The sequence below is a fragment of the Amyelois transitella genome, chromosome 15, assembly GCF_032362555.1.
Source record: "Amyelois transitella isolate CPQ chromosome 15, ilAmyTran1.1, whole genome shotgun sequence".
NCBI classification, from domain to species: domain Eukaryota; kingdom Metazoa; phylum Arthropoda; class Insecta; order Lepidoptera; family Pyralidae; genus Amyelois; species Amyelois transitella.
Window position 1 is genome coordinate 10,916,217 of NC_083518.1, and position 26,628 is coordinate 10,942,844.

At 43.8% G+C, this 26,628-nt stretch overlaps 2 protein-coding genes across 2 annotated transcripts; one reads left to right on the plus strand and one right to left on the minus strand.

Moving 5' to 3' along the window:
* The first annotated feature begins 1,160 nt into the window (after positions 1 to 1,160).
* On the plus strand, positions 1,161 to 10,353 carry LOC106137954 (RAC serine/threonine-protein kinase). The gene is made up of 6 exons (XM_013338913.2): positions 1,161 to 1,728; positions 5,028 to 5,169; positions 8,058 to 8,255; positions 8,461 to 8,715; positions 8,790 to 9,308; positions 9,890 to 10,353. The coding sequence occupies exons 1-6, from the start codon at positions 1,430 to 1,432 to the stop codon at positions 9,959 to 9,961; spliced, it is 1,485 nt and encodes a 494-aa protein (XP_013194367.2). The 5' UTR covers positions 1,161 to 1,429; the 3' UTR covers positions 9,962 to 10,353.
* A 3,404-nt stretch (positions 10,354 to 13,757) lies between these two features.
* On the minus strand, positions 13,758 to 25,443 carry LOC106137936 (potassium voltage-gated channel protein eag). Its single transcript, XM_060948072.1, has 14 exons — positions 25,365 to 25,443; positions 24,987 to 25,107; positions 24,501 to 24,613; positions 22,222 to 22,353; positions 21,960 to 22,069; positions 20,613 to 21,432; positions 19,594 to 19,793; positions 19,050 to 19,286; positions 17,509 to 17,736; positions 16,426 to 16,866; positions 16,056 to 16,298; positions 15,740 to 15,910; positions 15,330 to 15,523; positions 13,758 to 15,148 (listed from the first exon to the last, which is right to left on the minus strand). The coding sequence occupies exons 1-13, from the start codon at positions 25,441 to 25,443 to the stop codon at positions 15,383 to 15,385; spliced, it is 3,036 nt and encodes a 1,011-aa protein (XP_060804055.1). The 3' UTR covers positions 13,758 to 15,148; positions 15,330 to 15,382.
* Between the last annotated feature and the right edge of the window lie 1,185 nt (positions 25,444 to 26,628).

Here is a 26,628-nt window from a genome sequence, read left to right on the forward strand (position 1 = left end):
GATGGTTTGGTCATGTGGAGAGGATGAACGAAAGCAGGTTGACTAAGCAGATATAGGTAACAACAAGGAGAGTGTGGAGGGAAAGGTCGGAGTGGGAAGGCCTAGACGAACGTATCTTGATCAAATTAGGGACGTCCTGGCAAAGGGTCAGGTCAAGAGTACCCGAAACCGCCGAGCGTGCATGAAAAGTGTTATGTGATGGGGATGAAGCGAAGGAAGTATGCAAAGATTGGGGCAAGTGGAAAGATGTAGTTTCTGCCTACTCCTCCGGGAAAAAGGCGTGATTTTATGTATGTATGTATAACGCGGCTAAGTCCCGAGCCACCTTCAGCTACCTAAAAATAATTATACCTACTTAGTTGTGTTTAAAAATGTATCGTTTAATTTACACTGGCCGCTTACAGAAAAGTAATATTTGTACGTCTCGAAAAAGTACGATCTTCTTTTATTAATTTTTCACAACAATGATTTGAGGCCTAATAAATTAGGATTAAGTATTTTTATGTTTTAAGATTGATTATTATAGTTTTCTTCATTTTTACCAACATGCAGTATTATATTTTACATTCCGGCTTAATTATCTAAACAAGTTGATAAAATTGTGATTCAGATAGGTAAAAACTGCTAGCACATAGCTGAGGAATCTCTGCTTCCTTTTTAGCTGCTTCTCTTCCTGCGCAGATTGCAAATGCCAAAAAAAGGAAAACATCACATTACTTAAATTCTAATTCATGTAGGTAAGCTCGTCGCTCTAAGGCGCTCGCCATAGTGTTACCACTGTGATAACAAGGAAATCTCTAAAAAATAACAATCATTTTAAACATTAAAAATTATTTATGCATAGAAAACGCTAATTGTATACATATTTTTTGCTTAAATTTATTTTTATCTGACAACTGTTTATGCAACACTTTTTAATATATTGAGAACTTGAGAATATCTATATGAAAAATGGAACGTATTTATTCAAAGAAACAGCGCTATTTTAGACTCTGGTGGCAGACATAGCGAACTAATTTGTCAAAATAGGTTATAATGCTGCAAAATTAAAATGAACAGGAACAGCATATTTTAATGTCGGATCTCTCATTTCTGCATAAGCGATATTTATGTAAGAGTATTGAGATATACGATGCATTGGCCACCCAGACATGCCATTCCAATTTGATATACTAAAACCGCGAGGCTACGTCGGGTGGTAGATACTTACGTCGCTTGTGTCTGCAAATTGTGTATTTCAGAGAATTAAACTTTCGGAATATAGCATCAAGCATAGTGTTCAACCGGGAAAATGATTGCCCTTACTGCAGTCAATGTGACCGAACTTATATAAGTGAAACGCGTTTTGTGACAAACAAGCCAAAACGTGGTGTCTGGCCCGCGGTAGGAGTCGTTTGTTATCAAACAGCGAGACCGCGAGGCGAGGGTGATGGCGGAGGCGGCGCCCCTGGATCGCCCCATCGTGAAGGAGGGCTGGTTGCACAAGCGAGGCGAACACATTCGCAACTGGCGGCCTCGTTACTTCATCCTGTTCGACAATGGCGACCTGGTGGGCTACAAGACAAAGCCGGAGCGCAGCAACTACCGCGACCCCCTGAACAAGTTCACGGTGCGCGACTGCCAGATTATGTCCGTGGACAAACCCCGCCCGTTCACATTCACCATCCGCGGCCTGCAGTGGACTTCCGTCATTGAGCGCATCTTCTCAGTTGACACTGAGAAGGAGCGGTGAGTACCTACCAATTATCACCCTGGTGACATTCTTAATACCTATGGCTGTTCCTCTCGCCTCAACCTTAGTAGCTTTTAGACAAATAGTGTTGTGTTTGACATTAAAACATTATGAGTTATAGGAACCATACATAATATCATCCAGTGTGGTACGCAATGACACAATCCTGAATGTATAATAGTATTTTCTATTATATTATTTTGGAAACATAGTAAAAGGATGTTTGTTTGGTGAACCCTTCACATTAATACAGAGTTATGGATAGAAAAGGTTTTTGTGTGGATATAGTAGTTGGTACACTGGCCAGTAACCTCACCTGGGCTTAATATAAGTTCTATTTCGTAGTAAATATATACTATTTCCAAAGTTTAAATGGGCTATATAACAAAAAATTACAGAAGTTATTTTATGAGAATTTTGTCTTACAGTCCTTCACTTACTTAGTAAGTTAATTTTTTATGGAAGTGAAGGACAGTAAGTATTAAATTTCTCATTATAGTGGACCTCCGGTAATCCTACAAACATTATGCAGGGAAAAGTCGGACTATCAATTTGTTGGATTATAGAGCATTGTCTAAAACCCCTATAGTGTGGATTTTCATAACAAAAGACTACCTTGTAATCCTGCAAATTACATCCATTGATAAGATTCTATGTTTAAACTAAGTAAAACAATATTTACACGTCAAGCACAATAGTGATGGCATGTACAATTTGTTACCAGTTCAAACCTGATGATCTACATTAGCGAAGATTGTCAAATATGTCATACATATTCAAAGACATGTCGGATAACAGGGGGTGCCGGATTATTGGGGGTCCACTGTATTAATTTACACTTTGTTTACAAATTGAACGCCTCCGCAGCAACTTCATACAAATACTATTTCCCTGGTACAGGTACAGGGCAACATTCCCTTGTTGTGCCCACTGGAGTAGCGGCCCCTGGTGATGTCATAACAATGAAGTGACTAATTTGACCCAACACAGTGTGCTATTGATGACTTTTCTTAAATCTATCTTCACTTAAAGTATCTTCTTTTCTTGGTCTGCAGTTAATCTCAGAGAAGAAGAGAAGACATGCTTTTTCATTATTTGATCATTGCTTCTCTCTATTTCAGTTTACCTAAGGAGAGAAAACAAAAAAAATCATTTAAATGTATGAATAAATTGTTAGAATAGAATAGAAAAGTTTTATTTTCAAAATTGGATATAAGGTATCACTTATTGACATCACATAACTTAAATATAATTATATCTACTACCACTTCCAAAGTGCATGTGTAGAAGAAGTGGCAGAACAAACTACACTGCAGCATTTTCACTGGACGTCAATTTACAAATATAGATCTCTCAGGAATAAAGGCATCATGTGCCTCCAAAACAAAACTAGATTAGTGACAGATTTTACCTGCCTGTAAAAGTAGTTCACTCAAAAGATGATAACTTTTTGCACCAATTTATGATGAATAAATTTAAATTTTTTGTTGAGCTAAAACAAAATGTGATTGCAACTTAACTAGAAAAATGAATAGAAATAAAGAAAAAAATTAACAACAAGCAATTAACTAATGTCATAATCAATATCATGTCTTAAATCAATCAATACTAATATAAAGCTGAAGAGTTTGTTTGTTTGAACAAGCTATTCTCAGGAAGTACTGGTTCTAATTGAAAAATTATTTTTGCGTTGAATCCATTTATCGAGGAAGGCTTTAGACTATATAACATCATTCTGCAACTATACAGAGCAAAGTCATAATGGAAAATGTGGAAAAAACTGGGAAAATTATTTATCCTTGTGGGCTTCAATGATACCCAAAATAATTATTCCACGCGGACGAAGTTGCGGGCGAAGCTAGTTAAAAATAAGTCTCATACAAAGTATCGAAAACAATGTTTCTAAGTTCACAGCCATTATCATTACTGTTATTTTAAATAAACATTTGTGATCAGAGAGACATCCCTCACGTGGTTGCGTACAGACTGACCAACTGATGTAGACAATAGCACCCCGCTGAGAGCCAGCAGGTGTTCCTCCCTTGTCATTTGACCTCATCATGTTTACTAAATGTTAATAAGAGCTATCATGCTCCAAGGATTGTTTGAAAGTGATGAAGTGATAAAGCGTGTGCCACCTACTTTTTTTCTCGCCTAATTTGTAAGAGTTCATTAACTTAGATTCTTCTTATAGACAATGCTACCAACCTGTCTCAAATCTCTGAATCTCAATTGTATAAGTATTTTTTTTATATTTTTTTAATTAAGTACTTCATCATTTGCAAACCATGTAATTGAATGTGGTCTTTCAGTCTCTTCGAGACTACTTGCTCTGTCTACCCCATAAGGGATAAAGACGTGATTAATGTATATTTAACATGCTCGGTGTGTAGTTGTATTTGTAATAGGTGGACTCTGAAGCTAAAGATTTACAGGAAATTCCAGTCATGCCTATTCTAGTAACAGTCATGCAGGCCTATTCTATTTATAGAATACCTAAATAAATTTGTCATCACTTATTTTGAAACATGGTGTGTTAGGACATTCCTGTTTTTCCTGTCCGCAGAATATTTGTTATTGATCCTAATTTCATACTAACATATAATACTCACAATTCCATCAGTCTTGTCAGTTGAGTCTCAATTCCATCATTTAGCCATACAGCTGAGTGTGGCCTTTCAGTCTTTTCAAGACTGTGGACCCTGTCTACCCCGCAGGGATATAGACGTGATTATATATACATATGTATATGTATGTACACATTTCATTCTGTGTTAAGCGAGAAATATAATAGGTACACAATTAATTTACAGATTAGCTTCGATTGTTGCACTTTTCGGCCCTCCTATCTCCACACAAAGCCTCCCCACAAACTAACAGTCTACCTGCACATAATCCTTTCAGATTCTGGTTCACTGAAAGATATCTCTTTTAAGGGATAAGTCCGCCATTGCATTTTGTTTTTATGTTATATTTTTCTTTGTAATGGAGCTCCGGTAGTCGAACATTTAAGTAGCTGAATTAAAAAGCTTGATGCGCTGGATGAGACAGGTTCAAATATAACCACGGTTATCATGTACCTTTCTGATTTACATGGAACTTTACCAGCAGCTTCGCCCGGGAATATTACAACAGAATACAGTTTATTCGCAAATCTCATGAGATCTTTAGTTTTCGGCCTGCCGTTTCGTCCAGGTTGCCCCGACCGTGGTCACAGGACGATGTTCGCGTTAATTCCCGTTTGCATACATTAGTGAAGATATTTGTCTTTGTAACGTTATTTGTAATATTGCAGGGAGGAGTGGATGGCGGCGATCCGGTTCGTGTCGACGCAGCTGGGCGCGGGCAGCGCGGGCGGCGTGCTGGCGCTCGCGCACGACCACGACGACTCCGACATCGCGCAGCTCGGCACCAGCTTCAAGGATCCCAGGAGAATTGTATGTCTTGAATTATTATTTGCTTACCATCGTCTTGAGAACCAACCGAGGTACTACGAACACGATCCACGGAACATCAAACAAACGAGCAGAGCGATTGTCGCCTGACGTCAGTTCTCGTAAATGAAGTAGCTGACCAGGTCATGGTTGGATCGCATGATTATCACTTGAACGTGCTGTACATGCGTGATGTCCCTTTCTTTCACCTTATAACTATTAAAATTTGGAATCATCGAATTTAATGCTATACCTACCAGTTTTCAAAAATGTTAACGCTATATACCGAAAATATTTATTTATTTATCTGTGATCCTCGAGTGTCGAATAATCTGTATTTTTAGTTTCATTTAAAATTCGAATTCGCAACGCTCTATTCAAAGTGGATACAACTTCTAATGTTTCCGTTTAGAATCAATCACGCGCCCTCTTATTCACAAAGCAGAAATTTATAACAAACTTAATGTTTAGCAAATAAAATCTTTGTCTTTGTATTGCTAGTTTCCGCTTCAAGCATTACGTCATTGAGCCCGGCAAACACATGTCCCATGGAACCCCTGTCCAGTGTAAACAGCAGCAGTGCACCGCCGCGTAAACAGGAAAACTGTTGCAGTGAGTCAGGGCGCTGTTTCTGCGAAGCGGCCGACCAACCAGCCGCCGGCAGGGCTGCCAACTGCCCCGGGCATTTGAAAAAGATGACAAAATACAGTTCCATCCCCTACTGGCTAGATTAACCTACATACCGAATTCACACAGTGTGTTAAAACAACATGATTTTATAATTTCCTGAGTCGAATGACTTGATCAAATCAAAGTCTGTAAAAATAAAAAATAGATGTGTCATAGTCTCTCACCTCCTGCTGGCGTTCGCGTTATTAATGATAGAGGTAACCAGACTAGAACTTCAAAAGGCACTGCATCGATAGTCTTTCATTCAAAAAGACTCTTTCTACCTTTTGATTAAAGGCTGCCTTTTATTTAAAGGGCAGAAAATGCTTTTTGCTGTCTCTTTAAAAGTGATATTATTTTTAAATAAGTTTTGGCAAATTATACGTAAGTAATGGCACTGACGTTTTTAAATAAAATATTTAGTAAATTGTTATTGGTATAAAAATAACCAATAGTATATTTCCAAAAATTAAATCTGACAGTGCTATTTGATACGCGGCAGCCCTGCTGTGTCGGCCGGCGGTGACATACCGTCGGCAAATTTCATTTATTGTCTTAATTAAGATTTTGGTTTTGTAATACCTGCATTCTGCATTGCAATTAGATATTTATAATTTGTGCTGAAAATATGTACCTACTTTATTTATTAAAAACATACTTAATTTCTGTAACAATAATTTAGTCTATGATAGGTGCATTAAATAAAAAATAATAATATATGCACAGAAAAACAAATTGATAAAAATGTATTAAAAAAAAACTTGAGATGCAGTAGACAAATGTGCGTTCTAATAAAAAATAATTTTGTTTAATAACATTTACAAAAAATTTATCATTGATTTGAGGAATAGTTTGATTAGACTTTCAAATCACAGACATATAAAGTTTGATGACTTTCGAATGCCGAGGTTGACCGCATCAAAAGACTGGATCCTTTTTCAAACACCTGTTTGTTAGATCGTAAACAAACGGACTATCCCAATTAGAAACAAGTTCCACGAGTATCCTTGTGCAAAAAATTGTTATTTCCGATATACTACGTCTCTGCTGAGGTGGTTGTGCTTGTGGCTGCTGGACGCTCGACAATGCTTGTGTTCACCAAGTGCACTAAATATAAAGTAAGCGACGCAGTACGCCATTTCTACTATGGTTTTTTAGAGTCAAACTAGTACAGTGTGTATTCCATTTGATTTGCTTTCGAATAGTTACGACGTAATGCTCAATTCAATTCTTTTATTTTGTACAAGTTTTGTGATGACTATCTACGGAATCACGCGCCCGTGGCTCGCCATGCACAGTCAGCGATACTCGAATTGTGTCACTTGTAAAGAGCACAATAACTATGCGTGCCTTGCTCATCCGCCGACAAGAGATGTGTCTTGAACGTTGACGTCTGTTTCGGAATGTATAACATTGAATTACTTCTTAAGCTTAGAACTTTAACTGCTATCGTTTTTTTAATTGCGCATTTAAAAGATCATCAATTCCAGTATTTTTTAAGTTTTCTTTTATTTGTATTTGCAGTGAATGGGGTTTACTATATCATTTATTGTTATGATGATGTTGAGCCTGCGCTAGTTGCAACGAGTGCCTTATCACGTGACCTAAGTAGATTATATTTGGTACGGAGTTGTCTGTAGTGAGTCAGACGGGGCGCCACGTGGCGATTGCTCACGTGCTTCACTTAAATGGATGCAGGTCAGGTCGAGAGTGCGGCCGTTTTTCTTCCGCGCCAACTTATCCCATTCTTTACATGGGGTCATCATAGTGTGTTAGTTTCATACGATTCGTTTTCTTACTTACCATCTTAATAACGCTCCTTTTTTTCTTTTTGGATGTGTATTAACGGCAATACCCTCGCTATTTTGTCAAAGTAATACGTTATGTATGTTCAGTGACACGTGTGGGGCCGGCAAATTGTTTGGTTCAAGGTAGATTTGATATTCAAATAGTGAGAAGTTGATAGCCCATCGCCTTAATAAAGAATTCTAAGTTGATAAGCTCATCCCTTAGTCGCCGTGTGGTTCCCGGTACAAAAAGAATAGGATCACTCCATCTCTTCCTCTTGGATGTCGTAAAAGGCGAATAAGGCATAGGCTTTTAAGTAAACTTGGGATTCTTCCCTTTATACTCGTATTCAACATATGTTTACGAGAACGTGACCGTCACTTGTGCTGTAGTATATGAAAAAAAAATGAAAATATAACTTGTTTATTTCCCAGACGCTGGAGAAATTCGAGTTCCTGAAGGTGCTGGGCAAGGGCACGTTCGGCAAGGTGGTGCTGTCGCGCGAGAAGGGCACGGGCAAGCTGTACGCCATGAAGATCCTCAAGAAGCACCTCATCATCCAGAAGGACGAGGTGGCGCACACCGTCACCGAGAACCTCGTGCTCAAGAAGACCAAGCATCCCTTCCTCACGGTAACTACCGCACGAACTTCATTGCAGGACCAAGGCTCTCAAAGGTTTAAGTTTTTGAAGGAAAGTGGCGTGCATAAAAACTTCGTGTAGTGTGCGAATAATTATTAGCAGAGTAAGAGGCTGAAGATTTAAAGGCAACAGCCATAGGGTTGGCGTTCGTAAAGAAACTGTGCGTTGCACATACAAAGCGTGTGTCTGCCCACAGGCGCTGCGCTACTCGTTCCAGACGGCGGACCGCATCTTCTTCGTGATGGAGTACGCCAACGGCGGAGAGCTGTTCTTCCACCTGTCGCGCGAGCGCAGCTTCAGCGAGGAGCGCACGCGCTTCTACGGCGCCGAGATCGTCTCCGCGCTGGGCTACCTCCACTCGGAGGGCATCATCTACCGGGATCTGAAGCTGGAGAATCTGCTGCTAGACAAGGATGGACACATTAAGATCGCAGACTTCGGGCTCTGTAAGGTGGGTTATATTTTATACAAATGTACTAAATGGTATTGCTTTGAATGAGCCTAGTACAATGACATGTTTGTCAGGTGAACATCACGTACGGGCGCACCACGAAGACGTTCTGCGGCACGCCCGAGTACCTGGCGCCCGAGGTGCTGGAGGACACGGACTACGGGCCGGCCGTGGACTGGTGGGGCACGGGCGTGGTGCTGTACGAGATGGCGTGCGGCCGCCTGCCCTTCTACAACCGCGACCACGACGTGCTGTTCACGCTCATCCTGTCGGAGGAGGTGCGCTTCCCGCGCTCCATCTCGGCCGCGTGCCGCTCGCTGCTGGCCGGGCTGCTCACCAAGCCGCCGGCCGCGCGCCTGGGCGGCGGGCCCGGCGACGCGGACGAGATCATGCGCCACGCCTTCTTCGCCGCCGTGGACTGGGCCGACCTCGTGGCCAAGAAGATCCCGCCGCCCTTCAAGCCGCAGGTGGACTCGGACACGGACACGCGCTACTTCGACTCCGAGTTCACGGGCGAGTCGGTGGAGCTCACGCCGCCCGAGAACGAGCTCGGCCTCATCCGCGAGGAGACCTTCGCGCAGTTCTCCTACCAGGTCAGCTCGCTCATTGCACACTGCTCATTACTATTGTGTTCTGTACACTGAACTTCAAAGGAGACCTTATCTCTGTCAAAAAGAATATAAAGAGCGGCTCATCTAAATCGATGATCGATTTTTGAGACCTCAGGGAGAGTGTGTCATCAGCCAAACCATTAAAAATACTATGTTATACAATACACACATACTCTTGCCGTGGGGTTCCCGGCAACAAAAAATAATAGGACCACTCCATCTCTATCCCATGGATATTGAAAAAGGCGACTAAGGGATTGGTTTATAAACTTGGGATTATTTTTTTAAGCGATGGGCAAGCAACCTGTCACTATTTGAATCTCAATTCTATCAAAAAGCCAAACAGCTAAAAGTGGCCTATTAGTTGGCTCTGTTTACCCCGCAAGGGATATAGACGTGATTATACGTATGTATGTACAAAAACTTTCCCGGAGCGGTATACAGAGATTAAATGTTTTCACTTGTCACGCTCTCTGCATACTTCTTCTGCTGGTTCCCCATTGATAACTCGAATCTCGAGCAAGCTTGGGGAAGTGTCCGCTGACGTTGGTACCGCTGTGCAGGACATCTGCTCGTCCGCGCAGTCGGCGCTCTCGCACCTGTCGCAGCACTCGGCGCTGGACAGGCGCCACTAGCGCCACTAGCGCCACTAGCGCCGCCCGCGACACTAGCGCCGCCCGCGACACTAGCGCCGCCAGCGCGACACGCGCCCGCTGCTAGCTGCTAGTGGGAGCTACACGCTGATGGAAGCCACGCTCTTGTGCAACATTTACCGACTTAGTTTGTTTCATTTTGCTCTCATCAATTGTTATAGTTAAAAAATAGTGATCGATGTTCAGTAACGTTACTAACACGAATACCGTATTGTGTCGGCATGGAACTAATACGTGGGTAAGATTCTCCTGCAAATGTTGCGTAGATCAGACGGGCATGGTTTCGTATAAAATCCTCTTATACCCAGTTAAGGTCCTCTCCGAGAAGAGGTTACTATGCCTACAAATGTTGTGCAATCTTCAAGTTAACATTTATGGGGTGTTGGGTGATTTTTAATTTAAAAAAATCATATTTTTAATTTTCCTAATTAAAATCATCCTTCCTTTCTATCCTTGTATATAAAAGTGTGGCTTCCAATTGTTTGTACCTCCGCACATGTCCCGCCGACGGCTGGCTCACTAGCGGCGTTTGAACATACGTTGGACAAGAGGTAACATAGCTGAATTCACATCTACCCACATTTTAGATTCTTTATTACTTTCTTCAGAAAATCAGGATAAATCACAAACGTTGACAATCATGTTTTACTACAGTACGTCCGCAAATTCGCCCGCGTAAAACGAAGAATCCCGTTAATTTTCGTTCCCCCGGGAATTTCGGCATATCCTCTTAGTGCACTCTTAGACCACAGAAGAAACCTACACGCCAAATTTCAAATCTCTAGACCCGGTGGTTAGGGCTGTGTTGTGATGTCCGTTAGTATGTCAGTAACAGTAATGGAAGAGTTTTTTAATGTATATATTTTCCCTCTCTCTTTAACTTTGAAGTTAATCAAAAACATTGAAACAGAAAGAAAGGTAAGACACATGCCTTGTCAACGTTCGCGAATGAATCAGAGATATTTTGTATTTCCGTGCTTGATTACTGATGTAGGTCATTTTGTATTACAATGCTGTGTATCGGTATTTACATAATCCTTTTTGCGCCTTTACAAAGCAGTAAAAACTAGCATACGATCTGAGAATGATCAACAGTAATCAAGTACAAAACACGTATAAGACTGATGGTATGATGTAATCAGTTTTTTATTTTTAATTTTGTAATGTACATTTTGTGTGACAAAGATTAATCTCGACAGAATTAGCTTCTGCAATAACATTCGTTTTGTTTACATTTAATTTTAAATGTGAAAAGAAATCCAAACTTTTATCTGAATTTCATCAAAATATTGTTATATAGGCAAGTATTGTGTTAATTCTGAAAAATCGTTTAAGAACATAAACTTTAATCTTTATTTTCAAAATAAGATTAGGTGTTGAATATCCACAAACAAAAATGTTTAACACACTGGTTGCCTCCAACGATGTCCAACCAAGGCTTATGTAAGGTACAGTCGCCAGCACTGACATGCTGACATCATAGTGTACGCATGGCGATGTTCGCGCTGTACAAGGCGATGTCTCGTCGGAATTTGCGCATTCGAAATGACGTAGACTTCTTCCCTGACAGACCTAAACTAAAACTAATTAAATTCATAGGGTCTGCAGTACTGATAATCTTGAACTCTTAAACTTAAATCATAAATGAAATAATGTTGTAATTACTACGGTACACAAAATATTGACCAGGAATAGAGCTGACCTCGCCATATTGGTCCTTAAAAGTAAATTAAAATATTCAGCTGGCAAAAATTATATACGAAAAGGTGAGCATAACCCAATGCTACTAAGTAGTCTTTTTCAGGCTTCTTTTATGACTGTGATATATATTTTGTAAAACAAGACAGTTTAAACCACCTCACCATTTCTGATCGTGACATAACGTCTGGGTGTTGCTATCCGAAACGCAGCACTAGCGCCCTCTTGGACTGAGGTTACTTTCTGGTCAAGCGTTACTGCGGCGTGTACGAACATCAAGACTGTACAATGAAGACCGAGTAGTGTGCACGTACGTTGTTAATTAGTAAATCTGTCTTCGTTAATGAAATGCATATATAAAGAAAATAAAATGAATTTGATGTTAGTTTAGATCTGTCAGGGTGTACACGATGAGCGGCGTGAAGCCTCTATGCACGATCGAGAGTTTGCTCTCGGCCGGTTGAGTCCACATGTTATCATGTGGGTATCACTATTGCAAAAAATATTGTATAAGTATCGATAGTATCAGTGTAAATAGTTTTTGACATTTAATACCAATAATAATAGAATTAGATATGTTAAAAACTATTTCAATGAGACCCTATAGATATACTGTTGATGAACATATTTTGTGCAGAATTGAAGCCTGCCTGTTGTAATCACTGGAGCGTTATTTAATGAGTAAGGTATCGTTATCAAATGTATATTAAGCTAAATCTAATTTTAGGGAAAAACGTTATTTTATATTGTATAAATAAACTCAATTATAATAAAATAAAGCGACAAGCGTGCGTGCAAATCTATTAATATTCGCTATTTATACAAGAGACAAGACTTTGAATTATGATGCACCAGTTGTTAGAGCTTCTTGAGTCGCCTGTTACGACACCACCAAGGAAAGATAGTAGTTCTATTTACCGGAAACCACACGGCTTCAGATTATGTATTATTTTAAATGAATTTTTTTGCAACGCAACATAAGAGTAGACAATTATTCACCTGCATTCGTCATATTCCTTTTCTGTATTTATAAAAATACTCCTCCATAAAGACCGAGACAAACATTGAAGGTTCAGTCCAAATGTGTATGGATGTCGATCGTGCGTAGAAGCAGAATGATTACGACTAGTTGCACAACGCGTCGCGGCAACGTGTCGCCGCACATGTTGCCGCGACGCGCTGCCACTACGATCTGTAAAATATAGCATGATTTCTGTGACAGATGTCAAATTAATACTTTTATGGTCTGTCTTTTTCACACCTACGTCATAGATATCGTTCTATCCTGCTGTCTTGGAGATCATGGTATATTTTATGGACTTTGTGTTCCTTGCTACCTGTCACACCGATATGAAATATAAATATGATGTTGCACCGAGAGAGAAAGACTTGAAGCAAGTGATAGGTATCAAGGTTAGGCGTCGCCCTTACTGACTACCATCGTGCGATTTAACGGTGCGATCAAGTCGCACGTAGTCAAAATTAAACACACAACAAATAAGCGTGTCTTAATTAAAATATCCATAATAATGTTGTATTCATGGAAATAACTTATTGTGTAGCCGTACGATGTTGCAATCAAACCCACAGGCACGGCGCGCAGGCGAGGGCGGCGCCGCACCTCGCGCCGGGGCGGCCCGTTGCATTTGTAGGAAACCTCGCTGAACATTATTAGTATTTATACCGCGGACGAACTATTGTCAAGCCGACCCCGGTGGACGAGAAGCTCTGTATTTCCTTTTTGTATATATTAAAGTTAGGATTAAACAATCAACATGTTTTTTTTATCAATTATTGGCGCTGCTGGTGACTTACGTGTCGAATTCTGCACGTAAGTCACACGTAACCTGGCCAACCATAGATCGATAAACCCGCTCTATCGCATTAATCTTATTGAGTTGTACCCGAGTCCTTTAGGTTAAATAGGATTATGTGAAGTCAGCAGAGATCTGCTTCCTGGCAACATTACTTCATGTAAATTCGGAGGATGTGACGTTGGCAGAGATCGGCTTCCTAGCATCATCAGACTAAATTTGCCCAATGAATGTTTACGTAGGGAAGAGGAAATAAAACTTACAAATACTTATATCGATATATTTTCAATAAAAAGATACAATATAATGATCGATAATTCGAGGAGCGTTGCTTAGCGGGAGCGCACTCCGAGAGTAGTGAGATAGCGTCGTGCTGCGCGGAGAAACCTCGGATAAACTTTCAAAACGTCAACAACAAACAAGTAAACAACAGGCTTCGGACGGGCGCGCCGGTCTATGCACTGGATATGTACGTACGGCGGCTCCGAGCGTACGAACTAGAGTATTACAAATCGTTGCGTCGTATCAAATACTTGGTCGTTTGCGTGTCGGCGAAGCGCCTCCGGCAGGCTCCGGGACTCCCGCGGCCAATCCGACGTAAGGCGATGCGTTATCCAGAATATCTCTACTGCTTAACTTTACCTACATTCCTTTCATGTCTACTTTCTTAATGCAAACTTTATTCTACTTGTCAGAATTGTTCACGGGATTCTCAGATACGGGATGTCGTTAATCCGATGCAAAATAAATATAATAGTATTATTATAAATATTTGACACAGTTCTGTATTGGAATTCATGTCTCGAAGAAAAACAAATTAATTGACTCAGGACTACTTACTTTGCCAATTAATCACATAGCTATAATCTTAAAAGAAATCCTTGGTTGACCCGCAAGTATTGCAATTAATTGACTTATTATAAGTAGGTTGAGTAGATATGCCGGTAATTTTTACCGATCAACCCCTGTAGTCCTGCCGGAGAAAAACGCACGAAATAGTGAAATAAATCTCGAAAATAGTTATTGCTTCTATATATGCACGTGAAATATCAAATAGTCACTCTTACATTAGTAATATCATAACATGGCGGCGAGCGGCGGCGCGCGTGTGGTTTAAGCTAATGATAGAATGCGCAGTATCAAAAGTAGGAAATTAGTCTTAAATTATGTGTGTAGTGTAATGTAATTACTTTATCTCAGCCGTATCTTGTACATAGTGTGAACGAAATGAATTCGTGAAAATAATGCGATCTGCAATAAATCTATGTCCCGAACCTCACGTGGACCATACATATCTTAATAAAGCACATTTTTGTGTACGGTATGAATGAGTTTCGTGCCGATGGTACATCTGAGTAAGCGGAATTTTTCGTTCACTTTTGTAGACTTAGAATATGAGATTTAAGTACGTTTTTAGTCATTGTGACAAGTAATAGTGTGCAGTACAAAGTGCTTCGCGTCGCCGCCGCACCTGCAATTCTGCAGCGCGCCATCTGTCGCTAAACAAGTGTACTATCTACATAGCGCTACGTCCCAGCTGTCCGTGAGATCATCACGAGAGGCCACGTTGTCGTAAAGCTAGTCGTGTCTACCCGGCGTCACAAGCGATGCGGTCTACGCGCGTGCTACGATACGTCAGGTTTGTACGCGGGAACAACTGAAACAAACAATTTAGACTTATGAGAATATTGGAAGGGGTATACCTAGAAGAACGTATCTTCATCAAATTGGGAAAAGGCATGCTCCCAATTCGTTAATTCATTTGTGTATTATTAAATTTTATAAATTAAAAAGACCGAAAGATTTAAGCTTTCCGTCCCTTGATTATCTATACTCACGTAGTGTCCGGCGGCGCGCGCTAATCGGGGGGCGCGGGCGCCGCCGCCGTGCGCTACACGAACTCCCGCCGCCGCAGCGCCGCGCCCCCCGCGCTCCCCGCCGCCGCACTCCCCCCCGCACCCGCTGCGTCCCCGCTCTCCCCCGGCGGGGTGGTCGGCGTCGGCACCTGGGGCGCCGCGCCTTTACTGCGCGCCTGGAATTACAGTGGAGACGTGCTTTATGCTATAGGAACAGTTGGACATCCAACTGGGGATGCCGCAAACCGGCCCAATTAGTTGAAGAGATATGCTAACTTGAGGATTTTGGGTATACAAAAAAAAAGTTGAGGTATTAAGAAAAGTTTTCAACTGAAAGAAATCGCATATATCGATGACTTTTACTTCAACTGACATCACCACCACTTAGGTACCTTAGAGCGTCGTTTTCTAGCGAGCGCGGCGTCTACATTGAGCCGCGGTCGCTCGGGCTCGGCCTCGCTGGGCGTACCCACTGCTCCTGCAGCCCCCACTCCCCCCACCTCCGTGGTGTCAGCGCCGAGTCGTGTCGCCAACATCGTTAGGAGCTCCTCCACGCGACCTAGCTGTAATTTTTACTTATTCGCTAAATATTAGATTCTCTAAATAAGCGACACGAGCGCTCAGCCTAGAACGACGCGATAAAGATAGTCTAATCAATCTCATATTATCTCATCTATGTAAAATAGTATCAGAAAAAGTCATCGCTACCTTGTGTTGCAATCGTTGCACCTCATTGCGCACGTCGCGCCTCAACTCCGCCAGTGCCGCCTCGTGCGTAGAGGCGGGCGAGGCGGAGGCGGGGGCGGGCGCGGGGGAGGCGGAGGCGGGCGCGGGAGCCAGCAAGGAGCAGGCGGGGGCGGCCGCGCGGCGTTCCTCGAGCTCCTCCTCGATGGTGTCCTGTCGTCCGCTCGCTGTGAGAGCACTGGCTGATCGTGTCTTAGCGAATGATGCCTGTGAAACGTAAGTTCATACCTTATCGTTATCATCTTATTAGCGTTTTGCTTGTGGTCTGTATGTAAAATTTCATGTTGTATGTCACGGTTTACATATATACCTAATAGTAAAGTCACTATCCCACCTTAAGTGCGAGCGCAGAGACATGAGGCGTAGGGGTGGCCGTGGTGACAGCCGCAGCGGGGGCGTCAGCGGCGGGCGGCGCGGCGGCGGGGGCGCGGTCGCGGGCGCTGAGACTCCGCGCGAAGGGCGCGCGGGGCGCCTCGCCCGCGTCCAGCGAGCCGCCGCCGGCCAGCAGCCGCCCCCACTTGCCGCGCGCCGCCGCCGCGCCCGCGGGCGCAGTGCCGGCCGCGTCGCCGCGCTCGGGGTCGGCGGCGGGCGGCGCGGCCGCGGGCGCGGCGGCGGGCGCCGTGCGCGCGGGCGCGGGCCCGGGCGCGGCCGCCACACTGCGCTCGCGCCGGAACCGCGAGAAGATCTTCCTGACGAGGTGGTCCTGCGCCTGCTCCAGCTGCGGCTCGCGCTTGCGCCGCTCCATGAGCTCGCGCTCGCGGCGCACGTCCGCCACCTGAGGGTGTCACCAACTTTAAATAATATCAACCTAAGACCATACGATTGTGTTTTATAATGTCACTAGCTGTGCCCGCAACTTCGTCCGCGCGGAATAGTTATTTTGGGCATCATTGAAGCCTTCAAGGATTATAAATAATTTAATAATCCCCGTTTTTTCACATTTTCCATTATTTCTTTGCTCCTTATACTGGTAGTTGCAGCGTGATGTTATGTAGCCTAAAGTCTTTCTCGATAAATGGTCTTTTCGACGCAAAAATAATTTTTCATTTCGAACCAGTAGTTCCTGAGATTAGCGCGTTCAAACAAACAAACTCTTCAGCCTTATAATATAAGTATAGATAATGCCGTGTTTTTAAAACAAGCTCTAAATGTTAATTATACTATTATTAAATTCTTACAGCTAAATGTGGCCCTTGAATGTGATGACTAAGGCATGATGGTAAATTAAACCACAAAGAGCGGTTAACAATATGACAGAGAATGTTAGTATATTAAGATTAATCAACAGCTTATATTCTAAGGTAAATTGTGAGAAGTGGGGTTACCTCGCTGAGTAGGTACTTACTTCGTGTACTACGTGCAACAATATTATTCACTGGTACGTCACTATTCCTGCTACCGCAATAATTGGACTGACCTTGCGGAAGATGAGCCGGTGCCGCAGGTTGTAGGTGAGCGTGAGGTTGCGCGCGAAGCTGTTGGCGAAGGCCTGGTAGAAGTCGAGCACCTCGAGCAGGCGCTCGCGCTTGATGGTGTGCAGGTCGCAGTAGGTGAGCGCGCGCACGTTGGCGGCCGACTGCCCCACGGCGCTGTCCTTCCAGAACGAGTCGCCGAACACGTCGCCCTTGCCCAGGATCGCCACCACCTGCACAATTGCATTGATCCCGTTACTAATAAAACTATTCGGACGGGAACTGACGGGGACTGCCCTATCGGAGTTGAATTTTCATACATACATACATACATATGGTCACGTCTATATTCCTTGCGGGGAAGACAAAGCCAACAGTCTTGAAAAGACTGAATGGCCACGGTCAGCTATTTGGCTTAATGATAGAATTGAGATTCAAATAGCGATAGGTTGCTAACCCATCGCCTAAAAAAAAGAATCCCAAGTTTGTAAGCCTATACGTTAGTCGCCTTTTAGGACATCCATGGGAAAGAGATGGAGTGGTCCTATTCTTTTTTGTATTGGTGCCGGGAACCACACGGCACCTGAATTTTCCCTCAGAAGAAGTTATCCAAATTTCGAAAAAAATGGTAATCTGTTGGAGCAAGGTCCGGGGAGTGCGGAGGATGTCTTAGACGTTCCAATTGAAGCTCCTCTAATTTGGTAGCCGTCTGTTGTGCTCTGTGCGGCCTAGCGTGGCGTGTGCAGCAGCGGCGTGGAGCGCTGACCAGCCTCGGTTGTTTCGCAGCTAGCTTGACGATCATAGTTTTCAATTGCTGACAATAGACGTCTGCCGTTATCGTCTGGCCATATTTGAGAAAACTGTAATAAACGACACCAAACGCTTAAAAGTAACGGATTTTGGGTCAATTTTAGCTTGGAGCAGGATTTTGCTGGCTGGCCAGGGTCTAGCCATTGCGATGAGAGTTTCAGATAATCGTAGTGAATCCACTTTTCATCACAGGTAATGATTTGATTTAAAATCCCTTTATTGTTATAAAATAGCAGGTGCCCATCGGCGCGACTTGTGTTTACAATAAATCCTGAAAACCCAATCTAGTAAAATTCGGACCACATAATGCTTAAGTATATTAAAAAAAAACCCTTTATTGTTGTGCCGGTTAAGTAATGTAACGCAGTAGTCGACACGCGTAAGCCGGTTTGCTTCACTCAATTCGAGAGATTTAGGAAACACACAACCAGGTGGGTTGTGTTAAGTTTCTTCATCTTCCCAAGTTGCTTCAAATGGATTAAAATAGTTTTATCACTAACACCGAAGCCTGAAGCTAACTAGGACGTGGTTTGCGATGGTTATGCTTCCAATATAGCTTTCAATTCTTCATTATCAACTAGGGTCTCCGGCCGTCAAAGGACCTTGTTCTGCAGGTCGAAATTTTTATGAAAATCGATAAAGCGAATTAGCCATAAAAAACACGCATACTTTAAAATAATAATATTCGCGCGCAGCTCGAGTGGAATCGATGTCTCCCGTGTACAGAGCAACCCACCTCGTCGTCCTGGATGACCTCGAGGCTGCCCGTGACGATGAAGCAGAGGGAGTCGATGGACTCGCCCGTGTGGTAGAGCAGGTCCCCGGGCGCGGAGTGCGACATCTGGAAGTGCATGGCGAGCGCGCGCAGGCAGCCGTCGGAGGCGAGGCGGAAGGCGGGGTGCTCGTTGAACACCTTGCGGTTCAGGTGCACGCAGATGTCCGCCTTCATGTCCTTGGGGCAGTAGTTCAGCACCTGTGACATACGTAGATTTATAATCATGTCTTTTTCATAGAGACCTACAGAGATACTGCATCTTCCCAGTTGTTATATTCAATAATATTTTTATACAAGCTCGTCGGTTTAAGGTAAAGGTGCCTTGGTTTTCACCAGAACGTCTGCAATTTGAACCAGGTACACTTTTTCAAAGCCTTACTCTACGAACGTAACCATTAAATCAAGGCATTTCCTTTTCTATTTCTTTTTCATTAACAAATGCCTTGTGAATGGATACCAGACTAAACTATTTGGTATCTTTACTACATGTTTGCAATACCGTTACCTTATCGGTGTCGAGTCCCTTAGTCATAGCCCAAGTTGAGACCACATAGTCCATGACGCGCTCACTCAGCGCCTTCGGGACCTCGTGCAGCTTCATGAACTCGCGCACGTTGTTCAGCATGTCGTGGTACTTGGCGGTGGCCGACGTCATCTGCTGGATGATCGTCGTCACGTGCCCGAATATGGTCGCGTACAGCAGCGCTGAGGGGCATAGCTTATAGCTGTTACAGTCGGGGACCTAATGTACGAATGGTACCTACGCTGAAACGGACGGTTCGAATGATGCGACATTTCTGCTTGGTTCAGACACCAGTCTCTCGCGATCGTGTTGACAAACTATACAAGAATTATTGTTGAGAAATAAAATCATAAAATTTAAACTCAAGGTAGTTGTTGTGTATTTCGACGTATTCCATAAATATGCATATTTTGAATCGTCCGTTTAAATATTTCTTACGACTAAACAACGTGAACGTAAAACGACGTAAACGTAATCAATGTGCTGTTTCTGTTTATGAACCGCTGACGGGCCATTTTTATTCCGTTTGACATACAAATATCATAAACGGGTTCGTATGTAAAATGGAACGAAAATGGTCAGTGAGCGGTTCATACACAGAGTAGGAATACTAGCCTACATCGGTAGCGACAGTCGACAGCACACTCAGGCTGCACTAGACCACACAGTGACACAACGCGACGCCGACGTGGGCCCGCGGCCGGCCGGAGGTGGGGGACGGGGGGGGGAAAGCATGGATCAACAAATATGAAATTATCTTTAATACAAACTGGTTTCTCTTGAAACTTATATGAAAATTAAAAAATAGATGTCATGTGAAAACACACGATGATAAGGTAGGTGGAAAACACTGTGAGGTTAACACAATTGAAACAAAACAAGTGAGCGAACAAAGGTCACGCTAGTGCAGTGTGGGGTGGGGGTGGAGGGACCGGCGCGACGCCCGCGCAGCGTGCTGCGCAGGCGCCGCGCCGCGCCGAGCAACAGAAGAATTCCCGCACCTGCCACGATCATCATGCAGATGGTGAAGATCTTCTCGTTGTCGGTCTCGGCCGCCACGTTGCCGAAGCCCACGGAGGTCATGCACGTCATGGTGAAGTAGAGCGCGGTCACGTACATGGTCTTGCGCGAGGGCCCGTTCACCAGCTCGGGCCCGTCCGACTCGTTGGACCACACGTACGAGTACGGGGTCTGCGTCACGTTGGCCAGCTTCCACAGCCACGAGTACTGCAGGCCCGAGTCGGCGTCGGAGCGGCCGATGCTGTACCACACGCAGGCCAGCCAGTGCGCCACCAGCATGTAGAAGCAGAGCAGCAGGATCAGCATGGCGGCGCCGTACTCCAGGTAGCGGTCCAGCTTGCGCACCACGCGGCCCAGGCGCAGCAGGCGCACCACCTTCAGCGCGCTGAACAGGCTGCCGATGCCGTCCTCGTCGTGGTCGAACGCGTTGAACACGTCGTACGGCAGGCACGACAGCAGGTCGATCAGGAACCACGACTTGAAGTAGTTCTTGCGGATGACCTTGGGGTCGCTGACCACCTCGCCGCCGGGACCCACGAACGTCGTGTGGAAGTTGAGCACGATGTCGATGAAGAAGACCACGTCGACGATCGAGTCGATGACGAGCAGCGACACGTCCTCGCTGGTCTTGTTCTTGAAGGCCACGTTGTAGGGCACCATGATGGCGGTGTAGAAGGTGAGGCACAGGATGATCCAGTCCCAGATGGCCTTGAAGGCGCAGTAGTGCAGCAGGATGTGCGGCGGCGTCTTGGGCGCCTCCTGGCGGTACTGCGGCAGCACGTCCCCCGACAGCGACATCACCTGTGGACGCACGCTCGCTACAAAAGGGGCAACAGCAGTCGATACGAAAGCAGCTCAGAAACTATTTTGTAAAATAACGCAGCCCTATATCCTCTGGCGGTAACAAGGAACTCTTTGAAAGTCAGAGCATCTACTCGTAACAGCGAAACATTTTTGTTCTTCTTGAATAATTGTTAGTATTGACCGCTGTGTGACTACTTATTATGACTTGATGACTGAAACTAAAAGAAGTATTCTAAAAAATAATGTGACTCTCCAAAATAAAGTACCTACTAAACGTAAACTAGGTAGATAATAAAAAGAAATTGTACAAGAAAATGTTAGTGTATGTGGTAAATATAAGACGTGTCAAACATACTTTAAATAAATGACACTCAAGTCAACAGTGTGCCTCGTAGAGAAATGGGGGCGGAAAGTAAGTGTGAAGCGGGGTGAGCAGCGACAGATCTACGAGAGCTAGGAAGAGTGTTTACGTGCGGGGCGCGAGAGGGTGTGCGTGCGCGGGGGGCGGGGGCGGGGGTACTGACGTGCGCGAGGTGGCTCTGGCGCGCCGGCTCCTTCAGCGCGGGCAGCGCCGACACCAGCACCGAGCGCGAGCGCGTCACCGACCGCGCTAGCTTCGCGAACTTGGACAAACCTGCCGAGGAGACATACACACTTCTACTCCGTACTGAAAGGATATTAAACAACTTCAACGTCAAACGTATAGTGTCAGAGCAGCGCGCCCTCAGCGTGCTCCGCTCGGATATACCGGAAGGTCGCAGAGAGTGTCTGTGTAGTGGGACTCACCGCCCTTGGGGTCGTCCGCGTCGATGGGCTGCTTGAGCGCGGTGATGTCGCGGAAGGTCAGCAGGAACAGCACCACCAGCTCGCGCTCGTTGCGGATGGGCGCCACGTGCACCAGCAGCCATAGCGGCGTGCCTGAACACGATTAGCATTGATTATCGGTTATTAAGTCAATTCGCCTCTTTGTCATTTTCAGTTCTCCCTCTCTCATCTTTTTTAGCACACGCACCGTCTGCCACAATGCTTTTGGCCCGGGGCTCGCTCCTAGAAGATGTATCGGCGAGCTCTCTTGCACATTCGGTAAGCGTCCCACTGTTCGGTTTTTTTCTTGTGCAGTCATAATTTCACATGGTTGTATTTTACGCACGGCAGCTTTCCTGACGTCAACCCTTTTTTGGAATCCTTTAGTAACACTAGATAAAAGTGCGTATTCCCTTAGTTAAAATTTCGTGCAACTCATAGGTATCAAAGCTGCCGTGGCGCGCGCTGTGATCTGGTCATTGTGGCATGAGCTCCCACTGAGATTAGATTCCTGCATAATTCTGCACACGTGTGTTATAAAACCAGGTTTGGTTGGATGGTTTGATGATGGAATTGAGATGTATGTGTACTACAATGTATGTTTTTAAAACATTAATTTTGTGATAATACCATTGTGACGTCGTTAATACCGTTTGGACCGGCCCGTGAAAAATACGGCACGGGAGGTGAAGAAGGCATAGGAGAGCCTATGCCTTCTTCACCTCCCATGGACCTTATATAAGTGGGCAGTCTCCTTTGGTCTACTTCAGCGCTCAACAAGTTTAGTAGCTCGCTATCTTAAGGTGGCTTCTTGCTGGATCGCTTGTCTATAGCTAAACCCACGCTCTTTTAAAATTCTTAAAACTAGTCCATAAAGATTGTCGTATTCCATGAATTTATAAATTATCTCTTATCACACTAACCTGCGACGTTTTACCTAAGAGACACACACTTAAATAAAATACCTAACTCTCTAATGGACCTCGAGCTTTGAACCCAATGGCTTAGAAACCTCCATTCCGGGAAACGCTGGGATTATAGAAGGCTTAAGAGGTTTGATATAAAAGTTGACTGTTCAAAGTTAGAAGTTCACATTGCGAATAGTCAAAGTGCATAAATAGAACTATTTTTATTTCTCATCAGTTTTGTACTTGGCTCTCTTTTCCTAGCAAACTAAGAAGTGATTTATAAAAAAAGTTTCCCTTGACTTGGTATTGGTACGCACAAAATTGCTGTTACAAAGTTCAAACAAAAGCACATTGTGCATTGCTAGATTCTAAATTAAATATTGATGTTATTTTATTATGTAAGGCCGCTTGTAACGGAATGTTAAATGAGCAATCGGCATTCGGCACTGGAGGTCAGAGTCGGGGGATTGGAGGGCGCGGGTCGCCGCGGGCGCGGGTGAGGCCATTACAGGCACGCAGGGTCCGCGGCTGCGGCGGAGGGCTGACCTTTGTCCCCATATACCTAATCAGTGACCCCTTCCTAAAGTAGTTTAAATAAATGTCAATATGTCGTGATTTCAAATGGACGCATATTGATATAGTCGAAGACAGAACACTACAGCGCAACGACACTAAATAAAATGTCAGGAGATAAAGGTACTCTAATGAAATGGTGCACTGCCTCTGCATAAAACTATAAAGGTTGGCCGTATGAGACCCAACTTGTAATGAAATAAAAAACGTACGAAATGGCACCGGACCGAACAAATTGAATTAGCAAGTACAGGTGGTCCCGCGGGAGCGCCGCTCGAGGTTTACGGCGCGGGCGACACGGCGCTAATCAGGGCGCCCGCCCTTGCAGCTTCTTTTCTTACTGTAACGTGCCTCGCGGCCACTACACGTCATCTATGCTAATATATAAAGGAGGACAGTGACTGACTGATGACTCTCTGCCGTTGGGTCCTAGAGATGTGAGATTTGGAATGTAAGTTTTATGTTATAGAGAGGCACTAAGAAAGGATTTCCCAAAACTTTCGAACCATGGGGGCTTATGCTTTGTTAACGTTCGTGAAAAGCTGGCCGAGGAAAAATTCGGGACTTTATAACATTTAAAGGAAGAAAATTGCACTGCGCCGTAATAGAACTTGCCTTAAAGATCAGATCATTAACACATTAACAAAAATTTTATTCTTTTTCAGTATTTTAAGAGGGATTTCCCGAAATTCGGTATCAGGATTCCACGGCAATGGAAAAAAACGAATTTAGCTTAGAGCCAGTTATTAATACATATAAAATGGAAAGCATTAATCTCACGGTTCTTCTTGTAGAGCAGAATCTCGAACTGGTCTGCAAGGTGGTGGTCGAGCGCGCGGTCCACGCGCTCCACCGCCTCCTTCTCCGTCAGCTCGCCGTACATCCACGTGCATCTGGACGCAACGTTGTGTTATACTGCACCAGCATAGAATATAGCCACCATCAACAAAAGTACCTAAATAGTGGCTAACCGGACGACACAACATTTCGGAAAGTTCAAGAAAGTAAATAATCTTGATTTTATTTGAAAAGAAAAATCTAGTTGAAAAGTTTCTAATTCTTAAATTTATTTTTTTATTATTATTTCGGAGTCTGGCCTCCACTTACCCTATTCATAAAAAATAAAAAAGTACAGGAAGCTATTGTTTTCACCGAGTCACTGTACGTTTACTTGCATACATGAAAGAAACTTTTTTAGCAAATTTTGACAGTCGAGATGAACGCGTTTTATTACACAATCGAGCTGGTGATAATACAGTGACAGACCTGCATGACTTCTGCATGACCTCTGCGCGGTTGTAGCCGCTCATCTTGCAGAAGGTCTCGTTGCAATACACGATGGGGTAGTCCACGATCTGCGCGTTCGCCAGCAGGAAGCTGCTGTCTGCTGTGGACAACAAGCGCGGCCCGTCAGCTGCCGGCACGTGGTGACTCTGTTCGCGACATGTTCATGTCGCGAACGACATTTTTCTCTCAAATTTTACAGGTTTTTGACATTCTTCGCTATGACTCAATTGTTACGGATATCATCCCCGGTCCAGGTCTACGTCGTATATCGAGTGTCGGAATGGCGGATCGTGAACTTGATTGAATGATTCACAATGCTATTTTTCTTTTATATGGAATGTAGTATGATATACTGACGCTGCGAGGAGGACCGGCGGATGATGTTCTCGAGGAAGGTGTTCTGCGGGGCCACGAGCCCCCGGCGGCCGCCCGGCATGCCGCCAGCCACTCCGCCGTCGCCGCTACATGCCTCGCCGCCGCCCGCGCCGCGTCCTGCAACACACAGTAGTCTTAAACCACACGGGACACCTCAATCATACTCCTAAAGGCTTATTTTATGTGCAACTACGGGTATATAGTATGGAACATTGTCACATTCGGACGGCCCCCACCTTTGGGCTACATGAAGGAAAGGGTAACGTTATAACATGGGCGGTACGGTATCCTATCCGATTTCCTAACATTGTTTATTCAAATTTAATTTGTTGGTAATATAATTATTGTCAGTTGTCTTTATGGCATAAAGGATTATAATGACTGACAATAAACATAACTAGTTAACTTAATACTATAATATTATGTTATAATGATACAATGTTACACCTAGTCCGAATGTTAATTTGTAATAATATTAAGCTTTTGTCTGTTAATAATAAATCCATAAACAAACCGGGCGAGCAAGGTGTACTCCTGCAGTGAAAACCCTATAAGAAGGAAAAACTGTGACATAGTTACACACAGAGCGGAGCGAGTGAAGCGAGCGTGGAGTTTCAAGGTCTGCGAGGTCGGTTGGAATAGGTTTCAACAACATTGCTATCGAAGAAACGAATGCATCGTTAGATGAAACGAGAATAAAGGTTATGATGCGTAGATACTGTTATATATGTATATCGAAACATGTTTTTATGAATAGTGTTAATAATAACTTAAAACATTGTCTAGGCGATCTTTAACAATGAATAAGACAATTTATTATATACATTAAATTAGTCGTTTTTAACTCTTAGATATATGTAATGAATATAGAAAGATACATAAAGTAGATTTTATACATATTATAGACTAGCTGTTGCCCGCGACTTCGCGTGAATTTCGAGTTGAATCTTGATCATACAGTCAGATACAGACAGACAGACAAAAAATGTAAAAAAAAATCTCTGATTTTTTTACCGTTTTATTGTATGTAGTATTTTGATTTTCAGTTTTTTTAAATAAAATACTCAAAAAAAGTTTTTGTTGGGGTTCGAACTTGGACCCCCATCTTCACAGTCTCACGCGCCAAACACTGGACCATCGAGGCCGTTGCGGTGGTGTTGAAATTAAAGTACATACATACATATGGTCACGTTAATATCTCTTGCGGGGTAGACAGAGCCAACAGGCTTCAAAAGACTCAATGGCC